We start from the raw sequence: 15721 nt of genomic DNA, 5'->3' as shown, positions 1-15721 counted from the left end.
CTGCTCAAAAGGACTGACCCAAATAGGAACAAATGACCCTCCCCTGGGGGACTGCGGCACGGTTTGCAGTGCGTGGAATTCCGGCGGCCAGCCGGCCTGCAGTTCCCAATTACCATATTAGAGATAAGGACCTGGAGGTCCCCGAGGTCCGGTCGCACTCCGCTTCCCGGAGGCCGAGCAGCCGTGGCTCTGCTCGCCGCCTCAACCCCTCTCTGATCTCGGTCCCATGATGTCACTCAGAAACAGCCTCAATTTCCCTTATATATAAAACGAGGGCATCTTTTGAAACTCTGTCAGTGCTACCGCTCCCCCTGCCCGCGAAGCCCCAAGCGACGGACATAGGAGACTCCACGGCACAGACGCGGGCTTTATTACCACATTTCTAGCGAGCATCGGCCCGCAGCGTTACCGCGGAGGAAAGGGTTCTGGCGAAGTTAGGGTTAATTCCGGCTCGCAACTGGCGAAGGCGACTGTGGCAGCCCAGTGCCGGGGGCGGGGTCACAGGGCCATTTCCAGCACCTAAGGGCGGAAAAACTTCAAGACTTCCGACGGGGGCCGAGCCCCTCCGCGGTCCTCGCACACACCGGAAGGGAATTGGGCTCTGGGTCAGACCGCCTCCTTCTGAAAGGGACGAAACAGCCTCCTTTTGCATAAGGCCTGCAGAAAAGACTTCCGCCCACTCCCAAGATGGCCGCCAGCAGCGGTTCGGAGATTCGGGATGTGGGACAGAAGGTCACTGGGAGGGGGCGGGGCCTCCTCTCCCCAAGTTCCGGTTCCACCAGGACTGAAGGAAGCGCGTCCAGCTGGGGCTTTGTCGCATCTGCGCCGCTGTGCCCGCGCTGTTCGGGCGAGGAAGTCCCTTCGGGGTGGGAGGAGGAAAGGGTTATGTGAATTAGCTTATCCTGGCACCTCGAGCCTGGCCCCTCCGCTTCCGGAATCCCACCGCCAAGTGAGATCACGGGGGAGATAAAGACAATAGTGCCAGCAGGCCCTGTACCGAGATCCCAGACCCTCCATGCCGGGGGCGGGAAGAGAGGATGCCTAGGACCCTGTAAGCGCCAGAGCTGGAGATCTGGCACCTGGAAGATGGGACCGTAATTCGAAAATTAAGGGGTTCCGAAATTGAGGTCCAGGAACCCGGATATCCGAAAGAGATCGGTCAGGAGCACAGATGCCAGCATGCCCCGCGCTCAAAGGATTTGGGGAACCCAGGAGCCTGGGCCTTCTGGAGCGGGGTCTGGGTTATAGATCCCGAAATGCCCTGGGACTCGGGAAAGGACAGGCTGGAGGGAGGAGTCCCGAGACCGCAAATCCCGACATGCAGTGGGACTCGAATGGGACAGCCCAGTGGGAGGAGCCCCGGGAGTATAGGTCCCGTCATGCTCCGGGACTACGGTGCCTTGTGCGCCCCGGTCGGAGCTCACCTTGAAGGAGCCGTGGAACTCGTCGCTCATCCTCCGGAGCTCGCGGCCATATCGCTGTGCAGCCCAGAGGTTGGGGGGCGCCGAGCTCGAGCGGCCCCGGAAGGGGCTGGGCTCCTCCTCCTCCGTCCCTTCTTCATCCTCCGTCCCCGCGGAGTAGAAGCTGTGGCGACTCCGGGTCTCCACAGCCCCAGTGCCTGCAGAGAAGGTCAGGGGGTGGGGACGACGTGAATCTCAACTCCTCTGTGGCCCCAGCTCTGCCGAAGCCCTCAGCATTAGCTCCGTCGGCCCGCTGTGGTCTTTGCGTGCACATCACTCTACCTCTCAGAGCCCCAGTTCCCTCCTAAGGGAAACTCATGGGGCTTTTGTGAAGATTCGAATTAACTTCTCACTAATCCCACAAATCTTAATTGAGCCCCAATAATGGGCCAGGCCCTTAGTGTATAAAATGACTTTCCTCTGTGCCTGGCACAAAATAAGGGCATAAGAACTAGTAGTTAGAGCTGCGAGTGCGTGATGCTGGGGCTTCCCAGCAACCCCCTGGGCCGGTAGCTCTTTCCTCAGCCCCATTCCCCCGCAGAGGAAGCCAGTCCCCTGGATGAGGAGGTCGCCCCAGCCAGGCGACCTGCAGCTGACCTGCTGGGGTCCATTTGTTTCACTGCTGTGGCCTACAGGAGACCTTGGGCCCCCAGAGAACAAGAGCCTGTCAGCAGCGTGTCTGTACCTCTCACAACACCCACTTTGGAGAAATTGTCCAGAAAGGTCTGTTGACTTTAGGTAATACTTAGGGAGCACTTGCTGTGTGCTAGTAGGCCCTGGGCATTACTTCATTATCCTCCTAACCATCCTGGGAGGTGAGTACTAACATTGCTTCCACTTTGCAGATGAGAAGACAGAGGCTTAAGAGAGGTTAAGACTTGCGCAGGGTCCCACAGCTGTGAAGCTCTGAGGCTATTAGTCCCTAGAGGTTTGTTGGAATCCAGAGTCCAGTGATTATCCATTGAGCTACACTTCTTCCCTTGTCCAGCTGCCCTTCAACTCCCTGCACCTGTGCCCTCACCTCTCTGTGGGGATAAACGTAGTCCTTACTACCAGTGACTGCATAAGGGTCACATAAAGAGCTGGAAAGTGCTAAGCTGAAAGGGCGTGGTGGATCATTATGCAAAGAGGTGTGTCCTGAGTTTGACCGACGTAGATACTGTGTGCCATCTCCCGAACTCCTGCCAACCCCACCCCCATACGCAGTCCAGCAAAGACCTAGAACACTCCCAGGAGCAAAATCCAGAACTAAGTATAGAGTGAAAGACAGGCATGGAAGAAGTGCAGGGGGCCAGCGTCCACAGGGAGGCGTTTTGGAGAAACTAAGATCTAGACCCGGTCTTGAAACCAGGGGTAACTGTCTCATCCCCTCCCAAAAGGCCTGTGGGTCAGCTCCAGGGCTGCTGGGCCTCCAAGGGTCCCATCTCCAGACACATGGCTGAGAAAGCCAAAAAGGGAAGAGGGGGCTGGATCCAGAAAGGCCTAGGCTAAGCGGGTGGTCGGAGCTCCTGGGCGTCACCAAAGCCTGAGGTCAGGTAGGTAGGGAGACCATAAAGCCTTTGAGGAGTGAGTTGGCAGTGGGGAACGGGCAGCTAAATCAGCAGCTGGGATTGGGCGTGGGGGCTAAGGAGCTGAGAGCAGCAAGACCCCTGATGAGAATAGGCCCATCTGCAGAGCGCTGACCAGTTCCGTGAGGCGTGGGCAGCAGGGCCGGGGTCCCCACCACCACCTTCCTGCTTTGTGACCTGGGACCTTTTCTTTAATCCCTTGGGGCCTCAGTGTAGTCCTCTGTGAAATGGACCCCAGACCCCAGGACCTCCACGAGAACAAATGACACAGGGAGAGCACCCAGTTCTGCATTTTTCATGTCCTGCAGGCTCCCAGCTTCCCAGTGAAGCAGAGGCCAAGTTCTCCCTATTTCACACATGAGGAAGTAGAAGCACAGAGAGGTTAGGAACTTGCCCAGGGTCGCACAGCTGGTACACCCTGCCCGGTCACTTAAATGCTTAGGAAACATCAGCTATTATTTTCTTTTACCAGCACTAAGAATACACACACCTCCACACTTGACAGATGCAAGGCCCAAGGGTCAGAAGATGAGTGATTGGCAGGGGGGCACTGCACCCTCGCCTAGGAATCAGAGCAAGCAGAAGAGCACTCGCTGTGTCAGGTTGGAAGTGTGCTTCGTGTGTATCAATTCCTTACGTCCTCATCATATCCTATGAAGGAGGTTACTCCCTGTCTCCATTTTACAGAGGAGAAAACTAAGGCACAGAGAGGGTAAGTAACATGCCCAAGGTCACACAGCTAGTAGATGGCAGAGCTGGGATTCCAACCCAACCAGTCTGGCTCCTGTGCCTGTGTGCTTAACTCTCATGCCCCCGGCTCCCGCCAGCAGCACCACGGGCCACCTTGGGGCCTCAGGTCTGGGAAGGCACCCCTGGTCCTCCTGTAAGTGCCAGCTCTACCAGCGGCCTACCCTAAGGAGTGGGGATTTTTACCAAAGCCGTGGATTTAGCAACGCCAAGCCAGCCATTGTCAAAATGACACTCCTGAGAGTAAACTGAACATTTAAGTGTCCTTCTGTTTACTAGAAAAAAATCTGAGGGATTTTCTGTGAACTCCCAGGGGGAAGTGGATATGCCCCTCCCACCCTATGCATCCAACCTTCAATCAGCTCTCACCCCTACATGCCCCGGGGCACGGCAGAGGTGGCCTCTCCCAGTTTGGGGAAGGTAAGGGTGAGAGATGGGCGTGGCTCCTGTCTGGTTGTGAGCATGGGTGGGTACCCAGGCCTGCCCACTCACACCATCCTTCCAGAGAGCCTGCCTGGGGCTGGGGTGGGGAATTGGGAGGGGCCTAGGGCTGGAGGTGCCCCGAGGCCCACCACCAGGCTTTAAGTTCTTTACCCATTGGGCTTCTGGGTACGTGCATGGGGCTGGACACATCCATGTTCATGCTTCTGTGAGCATCCTTGCACACTTCATTAAAACAGTGATGTTCCAGACAGTTTGAGGCAGTGAGGCTTTGCCATCAGGCAGGGCTGGGTTTGGATCCTGCTCTACCACACGTGGGTGGTGCACTTACTGTTCGCCCCCAGCAGGAGAGCAGCGTGGCACTCCTCCCTGAGCAGGTGCGCTGCCTGTCGTGTCTTGGCCGAGGCTTCCTGTGTCCCCAAAGCCGTTTGGGGTACAAAAGCCCCTTACCGTCCTGTAGAGAACATACCCCCACCTTGCTCAGAGCTGAGGAAATCAGAAAACACTAAAGCAGAGGCTGGCAAATGTTTTCTGTAAAGGGCCACATAGTAAATATTTTGGGCATTGCAGGCCACACAGTCTCTGTCACAACTACTCAACATTGCAGTCATAGCTTGAAAGAAGCCAGAAACAATATATACATGGCTGTGCATTGCTGTATTCCACCAAAATTGTATTTGGGACACTGAAATAAAATATTATTCTTCTTTGGGACTTCCCCGGTGGCACAGTGATTAAGAATCCGCCTGCCAATGCAGGGGACATGGGTTCGAGCCCTGGTCCGGGAAGATCCCACATGCCGCGGAGCGGCTGGGCCCGTGAGCCATGGCCGCTGAGCCTGCGCATCCGGAGCCTGTGCTCCACAACGGGAGAGACAACAGTGAGAGGCCCGTGTACCACAAAAAAACAAAAAAAAAGAAAAGAAAAAATTGAAGTGTAGTCGATTTACAATGATGTGTTAGTTTCAGGTATACAGCAAAGTGATTCAGTTATACATACATATACATATATATATTCCTGTTCAGATTCTTTTCCATTATAGGTTATTAATCCCTGATCGGGGAACTAAGATCGCACAAGCTGAGCGTGGTACGGCCAAAAAGAAAAAAATATCCCCAAATCCTAATTTATCCCTTCCCACCTCCTTTCCCCTTTGGTAACCGTAAGTTTGTTTTCTATGTCTGTGAGTCTATTTCTGTTTTGTAAGTAAGTTCATTTGTATCATTTTTTTTAGTTTCACATATAAGTGATATCATGTGATATTTTCTTTCTCTGACTTCACTTACTATGGTGAAGTACGAACCCGTGTCCCCTGCATCGGCAGGCGGACTCTCAACTACTGCGCCACCAGGGAAGCCCACACTTCAATTTTTTAAAAAGGAAAAACAAAGAAAACTGAGGCAGAGTGAGTTGAGTAACCTGCTCAAGCTCGAGCTACCAGTAGAGGGGAGAGCTGAGCTTGACCCCTGCAGTCTGGCCCAGGGCCCGGCACTGGGCTGCTTCTCCCACTGCATGTCCTTCCTCCCCTCTCCATCATCCACGCACCAGCCGCCCCAGGCACCAGGCTATGCAATGGAGCTGTCACAGCACACAAGGTGGCCACAGGCCCGCCCTGGGGACACACGCCGTCCACTACAGCAGGGGTGTGGGGGCAGGGATTATGAAGAGTGACAGGACCCTGCCCATCTGGAGGGGGCAGTGGCCCTGTGGCTCTGGCAGGTCGCTGGCACTTGCGGATCTTTTATGGAAAAATCACTTGCTTTTTAGACATCGAAAACTAAGTCCAAAGTTTAAGGATGGGCATCCCTGGAGGCGCAGTGGTTAAGAATCCACCTGCCAATGCAGGGGACACAGGTTCGAGCCCTGGTCAGGGAAGATCCCACATGCCGCGGAGCAACTAAGCCCATGAGCCACAACTACTGAACCTGCGCTCTAGATCCCGTGAGCCACAACTACTGAGCCCACGAGCCACAACTACTGAATCCCACGCCTAGAGCCCATGCTTCACAATAAGAGAAGAAGCCACTGTAATGAGAAGCCTGCGCACCGCAACGAAGAGTAGCCCCCGCTCGCTGCAACTAGAGAAAGCCTGCGCGCAGCAACAGACTCAATGCTGCCAAAAATTAATTAATTAAAAAAGAAAAGTTTAAGGAATCCAGTGCAGTCCTCTTACATGGTGGCTGTTTTCTCCCCTGCAGGCCTCCTCATGGCTGGACCTGGAGCTGGGATAGGCATCCCCTTGGCTTACTGCTGCTTCAGACCATTCTCACTCCTTCCTCCACAAATCTAGTTTCTTGGGCTGTGCCACCCTTCCCACTCCGGGCCTCAAGCACCCACCGCCCACAGGGTGGGCCCCTTGTGGGTGCAGGAGATTACTGGAGCTCCCTGCCGTTCTCTCCCCAGCCACTCCCTTAGCCGCTCGTGTCTTCATTCATTCATGGCACCGAAGTGGTCCTTCCCAGCTCCCTGCCTTGGCACCCCAACTCTAATGATGCTGGGACTCCTCACACTTGGCCAGCCTACACTGCACACGAGCTAAGCCCCCAGCCACCTCTCTCACTGGGTTGAGACCAGCACAGGTCTGGTTAAGGCCAACTCCCTGCCAGTTCCCACAGGCAGCCGACTGGCCAGTGGGGCTGGAGGAAAGCACAGCCGTGCCACCTCAGTTCAAATTCACGGTCACGAGACCCAGTGGCACCCTAGATGTTGCCCAGCACACCTTCCACACTCCATCCTCTAGGCGAAGACAACCACTTCAAACCTGCTCCTCTCTCCCCATCAGCCCCCATCCCTCTCCCAACCCTCACTCCTGGCTCAAGACCTGGCTTCCTTTTACCAAGAAAATGGAAGCACCCATGAGAGAGACTTCTACTAGTTCCCATGAGGTATCTCCCCCTGCCCTCCACCGCTCTTAGCTGAGCCGCCCCTCCCCTGCACACCAGACTGCTCTCTCCTACTCAGGGACACCTCTCCAGCAAGCTTCCCTTCTCTTCTGCATCCTCCAGTATTTTCCTCGCTCCTGGATTACTCCATCAGCTTACAAACATGCTCTTTTGGGAATTCCCTGGTGGTCCAGTGGTTAAGACTCCATGCTTCCACTGCAGGGGGCATGGGTTCCATCCCTGGTTGGGGAACTAAGATCCCACAAGCCGCGCAGCATGGGCCCCCCACCACCAAATGCTCTTTTCATTTCCCTTTCTATCATAAAAGACATAATAAAACAACCCTTCCTTGACCCTCCTTGGGCCTTCAGCTGCCACCCGCTCCTCTGTTCCTCTTTGCCAGAGCTCAGCTGCCGAGAGGGGGTGGGCTCCCCTTTCTACCTCCAACCCTCTTCCTATCATCCCTCCCCACTTGCCACCCAAGCTGCACTGGCCCTGTGTCGAGTCCAGTGCTCTACTCACAGTCCTCCTCCAGCAGCCCTGGAAGGAGCCTCACGGGTTCAGCTCGCCCTCTCCTTACCAGACCGCTCCCTCCTTCTCAGACCCCAGTGCTGACTCCTCCTCTCCTGCTGCCCTCTGCAGACTGGATCCCCAGGCTCAGTCCAGCTCCTCCCCTGTCTACACTGGTTCCCAGGGCCCACAGAACACTACATCAGCGACTGCCAACTTCTACAGGTATCTACCCCTACTAGAAGTCTCCACCTGCATGCCCAAAAGGCACCTCTAACCTGCTCTGGCCCAAACAGGGCTCCTGATCTCACCCCACGCCGTCTCAGTTCCATCTCAGTTAAGAGCGACTCCATCCTTCCAGGTGCCCAGGCCAGATCCCTTGCAGCCATCTTCTCTGTGCCTCATACCCCACAACTGTCTGCCAGCAAATCCTGCCAGCTGTACCTTCAAGAGAAACCCAGAGTCCAGCTGCTTACCACTTCCACCACCACCAGCCTGGCACAGATCACCATCCTCCCCTGTGGCACCGCCCCTGCCTCTGCCCAATGCAGACCCGGCTCAACACAGGGGCCCTGGTGATTCTCTCGAGGTCCAAATAAGATCAAAGCCCTCTAGGTTTTCACTCAAAGTGAAAGCCAGAGTCCTCACCTGGGCCTTCAAGGCCCTGTCCATCGGCCCCTCCCCCTCCCTTACCTCTCCAACCTCCCTCCCCTCACTGGCCTGAACTGTGTCCTGACCTCAGGGCCTTTGCATGTGCCCTTCCCTCCGCCTGCAGGTCTCTGCCTGCATCTGTCTTCCCAGAGACCTCTGCCTGGCTCACCCCTCAATGATTCTAGCCTTTGCTGAAATGTTGCTTCTTACCAAGGCCCACCCTGACCACCTCAGTTAAAATCACTCCCCCGGCCCCCCAGTACTCTGGATTCCAATGAGAAAGTCAAGAGTGTGTCATGTAGTGCATCATCTTCTAACGCATTATATCACTCACTGCTTTGTTTCTTTGTTTATGGTTTGTCTCCCTCCACCTACTAGAATGTGGCCAACCACAAGGGCAAGGGTTTCTCTCTTCTGGTCACTGATGAACCCCTGGCAGCTGGAACATACATTCAGCACTTGACACAGAAGATGGGAAGGGACAGCCAGGTGGGGGGCGGGGGCAGAAAGCTGTTTCAAGCAGAAAAACAGCAAGTGCAAAAATCTGGAAGTTGGGCTTCCCTGGTGGCGCAGTGGTTGAGAGTCCGCCTGCCGATGCAGGGGACACGGGTTTGTGCCCCGGTCCGGGAAGATCCCACATGCCGCGGAGCGGCTGGGCCCATGAGCCATGGCCGCTGAGCCTGCGCGTCCGGAGCCTGTGTTCTACAACGGGAGATGCCATAACAGTGAGAGGCCCGCGTACCACAAAAAAAAAAAAAAAAAAAATCTGGAAGTTAAAGAAAACCTGCGGAGTTCAGTGTGACAGACAGTGGGGTAGGGAGGGTTTTTTGTTTTGTTTTGTATTAGAGATTATATCCCTGACTAATAACTGAATACCAACCTTTTTGTTTGTTTGTTTCTTTTTTTTTGGCTGCGCCGCATGGCTTGCAGGATCCTAGTTCCCTGACCAGGGATTGAACCCGGGTCCTAGGTAGTGACAGCACTGAGTCCTAACCAATGGACTGCCAGGGAATTCCCTGGGGAGGGGGTCTTAAATAAGCCTTCCTGCTCCTGAAAATGGGAGGGCGTCAATTCGGCTTCCACAGGTGAGGGACATGAGTTTTGTTTTCAGAAGAGCTCTGTGGTTGTTCCAGGTGCCAAGGCTTGTGCTGGCCACTGGGGAGGTGGGGACTACTGAGAAATGGCCACTGCCCTCCAGGGCCCATCCTTCCATCTCAGCGCTGGGTCCCCCTCAGTAGATGTGGAGGACAGCCGATGCTTCCCCAGCCCCACACAGACCCGCTGCCTGGTAGGGCTGTCTGCCTCTTGGGGTCACCTGGCCCTGGCAACTGGCAAGGACAACCCGCGTGTGAGCCACAGGGCTGGAAAGAACATAGCTGGGGCTGGAAGGTTGGATCCCGGGATCTCAGGGAAAGTGCTAGCCTGGGGCAGGGCACCACCAAGTCTTCTAGCCCCAAGGAAATGCCAAGCAAGTGTGACCTAAGTTGCCTCTCAGTGATTCTGTCCTGGCCCTAAGCTAAGAGCTGCGTACTTTGACCACTTACCAAGCACCAGCTCTATAATTGCTTCTTAGGTATTCCTAATCATCCCCACAGCACTACGTTGGTGGTGACTAATTGCTCTGTTTTACCGAGGAGGAAGCTGAGGTGCAGAGAGGTTAGGGACTTGCTCAAAGCCACGCAGTGAGTGTGGATGTGGCTGGGGTGCAGGGAGCTACTGGGCTGGAGGCCAGGTGGTTGTTTTTGGGGCAGGGGTGCCTACCTCCATGGTGGCTGCTGCTGGCTGGCTGCCCCTGCTGGTGACCAGCTTCCCCCAGGAGGCCTGGGGCCGTTTGCTGGTGCTTGCTGGGACCTGGGGGCCTGTCCCCTGTGGGGCTGGGGCCCAGGCCCCTATCTGCAGGGCTGGAGTCTTCCTGCTCACTCTGCTCAAACTCTGGGATCTGGAACATGCTCTGGGCTGCGGGGGTAAGATGGTAGGTGGTTAGGGCACAGCTGGGGCTAACGGGGGCCGGCGGTGGGGGGGGGGCGCAGGCATCCCTGGCTCCCTCTCCCACCTCAGAACCCCAGGTCCACCCTGCCTCCCAGGCCCCCATCTGTCCGTTGAGTCTGGCACAGCAGGAAGCTCAACCTACCCACCCAGGATCTAAATCTCTCAGAGCCCTGGGGCGGTACGGCAGCCCCAGGCCCCTACCCAGGCCTCGGCCAGACCCGCCCGTGGTGACGGCACACAGGTCTCACCCCAAGCCCGATCTCGAGGCCCCTGACCCGGGCCCGCCGCGTCCCTCTAGCACCGAGGGAGCCCGGCCCTAGTTGCCTGGGCAACGGGAACTGTCACCGACACGGCCCAATCAGCTCTCGAAATGTCACTAACTGGCCAGCAGGCGGGGCTACTAACGGCCCGGGCCCCGCCCACCACCTTCCTCCTGGGTACCTTCTACGTCTCCGGATGCTCAGCTCCCGACTTCCTTATGCCTTGGGCGTGTGTGGGAGCAGATGAGGGGTTCTTTGGAGTCCCCATCTGGGGGCCAGCTCCTGCTGACGAGTCCTTCAGGCCCTCTGGGCCTTAATTCCCACCCCTGTATAATGGGGATAATGACACCTCCCTCAGGAGTCGGTGATCCTTGTAAACTGAGTGGTGATTACTGTGGGTGAAGGCACTTTGCAAAGCCTTAATTGAAGCTCAGCCGTCGGATGCAACTGTTGTTGTTGTCACTGCTCCGTCAGAACCGGGTGGCCGGCTCGGGAAGTCCCCCTCCCTTCTTCCCGCGGTGGAAACCTCGCACCGCCCGCATCAGGGGCGCCACTCCCCGCGCCAACTCGGGAGCACTCGAGATAAGAGAGGGAGCCTCCGCCCTGGCAGGATGACTGCCCCGGCGCAGAAGGGACAGGGGCCCCTATAAGGGTGACCATAGGACTCGCGGAGCCTCGCGCCTGGCAGACGGCGGGCCAGGTGAGCGGGAATCGCCGCCGGCCAGGGAGTGCGCGGGCCGGCTAGCGCGGGCTGCGGGGCCAGGCGGGATAAGGCCCGGGGGCGGGCCCCGGAGGCCATCTTGGCTGAGGGCGGAAGTTTCGTTCAGAGACCGGGTGAAGGGAAGTCGTTACCGCCCCGGGTCGGGCGGCATGATCTCGATTTGAGGATGGGGAAGAGAAGCATGGGAACTGCCGGCCCCCCAAAGAAGCAAGGGCAGCTGGCCGCGGGCAGTGCCCACCCGGGCACTGGCCGGACGCGGCGCAGCCCGAGCGTCACGGTCGCTCGCCGCCTCTTGTAACCCCTGACGCCCGCCGGCGGCGCAAGTCGCGCCAATTCTCGAACGGTTCCGCGCCGGGTGCGGCGCGGTTCTGCGTAGCAGGGGCCAGACTCTGAGCAATTTGCGTAGCGAACGGCGGCCGCGCAGGCGCAGGAGGGGGCGGAGCAGCGGGAGCCGGGGAGCCGGAGCCCCGCGTCCCAGCGACCGGAGCCGGCTACCCATCGGCGGCCTGAGGACCCGGCGTCGGCCTCCTCCCGCCCCCCGCGGCTGGGGAGTAGACGCAGTGGGGGGTGGGTGGGGGCAGCGTCCGGAATCCCGAGGACGGAAGGCAGAGGCCCTCCCCATCCGGATTGTTGGAGGGGAAAGAGTCCCCCAGTTTGGGGAGGGGGAGAGCCAGGCGTTGAGCGTCCCCAGCAGCGGCCGCTACCCTGAGCAGACTGGCGTTGGCCGGCTCTCCCCCTCCTGCCAGGACGACTCCAGCGACCAAGACCAGGGACCCCTCTTCTTCAGACTCTGCACCTCCACCCCTCTCCCCACCCCCGGCTCTGAGGCTGGCCCAGAGAGCAGTGCTCCCATCCCCCTCTGCCCTGGAGAGGAAAGGCTGTCCTTCCACACCCCTGAGTGAGGGGCCCAGGTTGCCTGCGCCCCGCAAAGGCAAGGGTCCCTCTATTCAGGGGGGGAGGGCCTGGCCAGCCACAACTTCTTTCCCCCTGAGCTCCCCATCTCTGTCTCTGCACCCTACAACTCCCACCCCTCCGTATTTATTTCCCTGGCCCCCTGCCAGCCCCTCCATCTCTGTCTCCGGGATTCAGGCCTCCCTCCCTGACATGGAGAGTAACCTGTCTGGCCTGGTGCCTGCTGCTGGGCTGGTGCCTGCGCTGCCGCCCGCCGTGACCCTGGGGCTGACTGCGGCCTACACCACTCTGTACGCCCTGCTCTTCTTCTCCGTCTATGCCCAGCTCTGGCTGGTGCTCCTGTATGGGCACAAGCGTCTCAGCTATCAGACGGTGTTCCTGGCACTCTGTCTGCTCTGGGCTGCCTTGCGTACCACCCTCTTCTCCTTCTACTTTCGAGATACACCCCGAGCCAACCGTCTGGGGCCACTGCCCTTCTGGCTTCTCTACTGCTGTCCTGTCTGCCTCCAGTTCTTCACACTGACGCTTATGAACCTCTACTTTGCCCAGGTAACCATGGTGACGGGTGGGGGCGGGCAATGGGGTGGCAAGCCCCAAGGGCCCCAAAGAATGATGGGCATCTCTGCTCCCAGGTGGTGTTCAAGGCCAAGGCAAAGCGTCGGCCAGAGATGAGCCGAGGCTTGTAAGTACTCGGGACACTGGTGGGTTCAGCCTCCAGGTCAGGGGCAGGGAGAAGCCCGGTGTCCATTCCTTCCTCCCTGGTAGGTCTGAGGCGAGGACAACCCAGAATATTTGTGAAAAGCTTGGAAGAGTTAGGCATCTGGTGCAGATGGCTCAGCAGGGGCATTGCACATGTGAAGGACAACTATAATAGAAACAGTTGACATACTGTGAAGGGAGAGGGTACCAATGTCATCCATGATGGAGGAAGAGTTGGAGGCTCCAGCCCTTGGAAACTCCAAAGCCAAAGGGCACTTCTGGGTGACCTTGGGCAGTGATACTCTTGTCATTTGTATAACATCTCACAGTTTATTAAGAGCTTTCACAAACATCTTTAATTTTTACAACTTACCTGTGAAGCTGTTATTAGCCCCATTTGAGAGGCGACGACACTGAGGCCCAGCAAGGTAAAGCAACATGTTCATGATCACACACCTGGCAGGAGGCACAGCCAGGGCTTAAACCCAGATTCCTGACTCCCAATCCAGTGCTCTTTCTGCTGTACCACAGCCGTCAGTCATCTTCTGACCCCTTTAGCTTCAGTTTCCTCATCTGTAAAACTAGAGGAGCAGGGTTCAGACTGGATGACCTGAGGTTCTGATGGACACCGGGGTCTCCTGGGGGAGGCTGGGTGGTTGGGGAGCGCCAAGGGTGGTCTTCTGGGGCTGACCGTGTTGTGGGCCGCAGGCTGGCTGTCCGAGGGGCCTTCGTGGGGGCCTCGCTGCTCTTTCTGCTGGTGAATGTGCTGTGTGCAGTGCTGTCCCGCCGGCGCCGGGCACAGCCCTGGGCCCTCCTGCTGGTGCGCGTCCTGGTGAGCGACTCCCTGTTTGTTATCTGCGCACTCTCTCTTGCCGCCTGCCTCTGCCTTGTCGCCCGGCGGGCTCCCTCCACCAGCATCTACCTGGAGGCCAAGGTAGGGCCACAAGGGCTGATGCCTGAGTGTCCTGTGGGGTGTTTGGGGTCTTCAGAGTAGAGAGAAAGCCGGAGCCTACCCTCCCTAAGGATCCTCTGTTGTCATCTGTGCCAGGGGACCAGCGTGTGCCAGGCAGCTGCGATGGGTGGCGCCATGGTTCTGCTCTATGCCAGCCGGGCCTGCTACAACCTGGCGGCCCTGGCCTTGGCCCCCCGGAGCCGGCTGGACGCCTTCGATTATGACTGGTACAACGTCTCTGATCAGGTGGGCATTCGGCACGTCTGCCGCCTCCTCAGTAGCTGTGGCTCTTGGCCCCAAGCTGGCCTGGGCCCTGTCTGGGTGCCCCATTGGCACGACTGCAGGTTGGCACAGCCCCTGCCTCCCCACAGGCGGACCTGGTGAACGACCTGGGGAACAAAGGCTACCTGGTGTTTGGCCTCATCCTCTTTGTGTGGGAGCTGCTGCCCACCACCCTGCTGGTGGGCTTCTTCCGGGTGCACCGGCCCCCGCAGGACCTGGTGAGGGCCAGTGGAGAGGGGCGGCACTGGGGGTACCTGGGCTGGGTTCTGGGGGTTGGGGGAGGGCAGTGGGGGGCAGGAGGAAGCATCAATGGCGGCTCCCTCCCCCAGAGCACCAGCCGCATCCTCAACGGGCAGGTCTTTGGCTCCCGTTCCTACTTCTTCGACCGGGCACACTGCGAGGATGAGGGCTGCTCTTGGGAGCACAGCCGGGGTGAGAGCACCAGGTAGGAGTCCCGGTTCCACCTCAGGAGCCCTGGGCTCCCGGGTTGCCCCACTGAGCCATGGGGACCTACAGCTGGGCCTTCCCACACCCCCACCCGTGCCACGATCTGTACCAGGTGAGGTCCCCTGTGGTTTGCTATTGCTGAAGCCTCCACCTCTCCCTCCAAGATGAAGTTTGCCATAGTCAGAGAGGTCTGGGTCACTGGGCTCTTCCAGATGTCTCTCCCTCCCCCAACTCTTGCGACTGTGGTCCTAGTGACTGCCGTGGGACTGAGCCTGTTTCTCTGCCTGCAGCATGTCAGGCAGCCTAGGCTCCAGCAGCTGGTACGGTGCCATCGGGCGGGAGCCAGGCTGGTGCGGGGGCAGCCAGACGCGGACCACTCCTCTGCTCTTCTCCCAGGTTCTGGGACCAGGCAGCCACCATCACAGTCTCTACTCTACCCCACAGACGTGATCCCCCTTCATCTCCCCGCAGAACACCCAGACCCCAGTCCCTCCCACCCCAGACCCCTGTGCCAAGTTCATCTGCCGCTTCTTGCCCGGGATCCCGGGGGCTGTGGCTGCCTCTTTCCCAGGCCGGCTCCTTGCTACTCCTGTTGTAGTGAGCTTGTGCTGTCCCCGAGGATGGGGGGCATGGCCCTGGCTGCCAGAGGCTCATAGCAGCCTGGCATGATCTACCACCTCTGCTTCCACACCAGAGCCAGCTACCTCTCCTGCGCCTGCCACTCAATAAACAGTGTGTGCCCCGAGTCTATTCACTGTCTGTCAGTTGTCTGCTTGTGTTTCTCACACCGTTGCCTGTTTGGTCTAAGGCCGATCAGACACCGGCCCTTGAGGGGGGCTGCTGGGCTGGGCAGGGGCCATTTATCTCCCCCGAGGCTGGTGGGTGAGGAGACGGAGGAGCCTGCAGTCTGAGGGGAAGAGAGACCAGAAGAGAGACCACTCCAGTCCCCTCGCCGCTTGAATAATTTCTATTCTTTCCTCAAGATCTTCAAATTTCACCTCCTTTATGAAGCCTACCATCTCCAGGTCAGGGAACTGTGTCCCCCCCTCCCGGGTCCCTTGGCACAGTGATTGCATGGCTCTTATGCCTGTTACCCTTAGTGGGTAGGGATTTCTAGAGACCCTGTTTCCCTGTCATTATGCCCAACCTGGCCTTCAGGTCCAGGAGTTAGTCCAAGGCCTGCGGAGGAGGAGCTGGCCA

The 15721-nt window shown here is 58.1% G+C and overlaps 2 protein-coding genes across 7 annotated transcripts; one reads left to right on the top strand and one right to left on the bottom strand.

The window, feature by feature from the left end:
- Positions 1–359: 359 nt before the first annotated feature.
- BAD (BCL2 associated agonist of cell death) lies at positions 360–11072 on the bottom strand. 5 transcript variants are annotated; one of them, XM_030833784.3, is made up of 4 exons: positions 10690–11072; positions 10021–10215; positions 1425–1618; positions 360–859 (listed from the first exon to the last, which is right to left on the bottom strand). In XM_030833784.3, the coding sequence occupies exons 2-4, from the start codon at positions 10205–10207 to the stop codon at positions 734–736; spliced, it is 507 nt and encodes a 168-aa protein (XP_030689644.1). In that variant the 5' UTR covers positions 10208–10215; positions 10690–11072; the 3' UTR covers positions 360–733. The 5 variants fall into 5 exon arrangements, with proteins under 5 accessions (XP_030689644.1, XP_030689643.1, XP_030689641.1 ...); XM_030833783.2 differs by lacking the exon at positions 10690–11072 and adding an exon at positions 10497–10586; XM_030833781.2 differs by lacking the exon at positions 10690–11072 and adding an exon at positions 10395–10547.
- Positions 10690–15131, top strand: GPR137 (G protein-coupled receptor 137). Of its 2 annotated transcripts, none has more exons than XM_030833768.2 (8): positions 10690–11208; positions 12319–12690; positions 12774–12823; positions 13549–13774; positions 13889–14038; positions 14164–14292; positions 14404–14519; positions 14812–15131. In XM_030833768.2, exons 2-8 carry the CDS (start codon positions 12334–12336, stop codon positions 14969–14971), a joined length of 1188 nt encoding a protein of 395 aa, XP_030689628.1. In that variant the 5' UTR covers positions 10690–11208; positions 12319–12333; the 3' UTR covers positions 14972–15131. The 2 variants fall into 2 exon arrangements, with proteins under 2 accessions (XP_030689628.1, XP_060159001.1); XM_060303018.1 differs by having other exon boundaries at positions 12291–12690.
- The last annotated feature ends 590 nt before the right edge of the window (positions 15132–15721 follow it).

The sequence above is a fragment of the Globicephala melas genome, chromosome 8 (assembly GCF_963455315.2).
Source record: "Globicephala melas chromosome 8, mGloMel1.2, whole genome shotgun sequence".
NCBI lineage: Eukaryota > Metazoa > Chordata > Mammalia > Artiodactyla > Delphinidae > Globicephala > Globicephala melas.
The sequence above is the reverse complement of the archived record's forward strand: the minus strand, read 5'-3'. Positions and strand labels throughout refer to the sequence as shown.

Excerpts from the sequence above, each read along its gene's own strand:
- GPR137 (XM_030833768.2), top strand. The coding sequence starts at position 12,334 with ATGGAGAGTAACCTGTCTGGCCTGGTGCCTGCTGCTGGGCTGGTGCCT. Across the intron at positions 12,691-12,773 it reads TGAACCTCTACTTTGCCCAG|GTGGTGTTCAAGGCCAAGGC; the intron begins GTAACCATGGTG and ends CTCTGCTCCCAG. Across the intron at positions 13,775-13,888 it reads GCATCTACCTGGAGGCCAAG|GGGACCAGCGTGTGCCAGGC; the intron begins GTAGGGCCACAA and ends CATCTGTGCCAG.
- BAD (XM_030833784.3), bottom strand. The coding sequence starts at position 10,207 with ATGTTCCAGATCCCAGAGTTTGAGCAGAGTGAGCAGGAAGACTCCAGC. Across the intron at positions 1,619-10,020 it reads CAGCAGCAGCCACCATGGAG|GCACTGGGGCTGTGGAGACC; the intron begins GTAGGCACCCCT and ends CCTTCTCTGCAG. Across the intron at positions 860-1,424 it reads AGTTCCACGGCTCCTTCAAG|GGACTTCCTCGCCCGAACAG; the intron begins GTGAGCTCCGAC and ends CCCACCCCGAAG.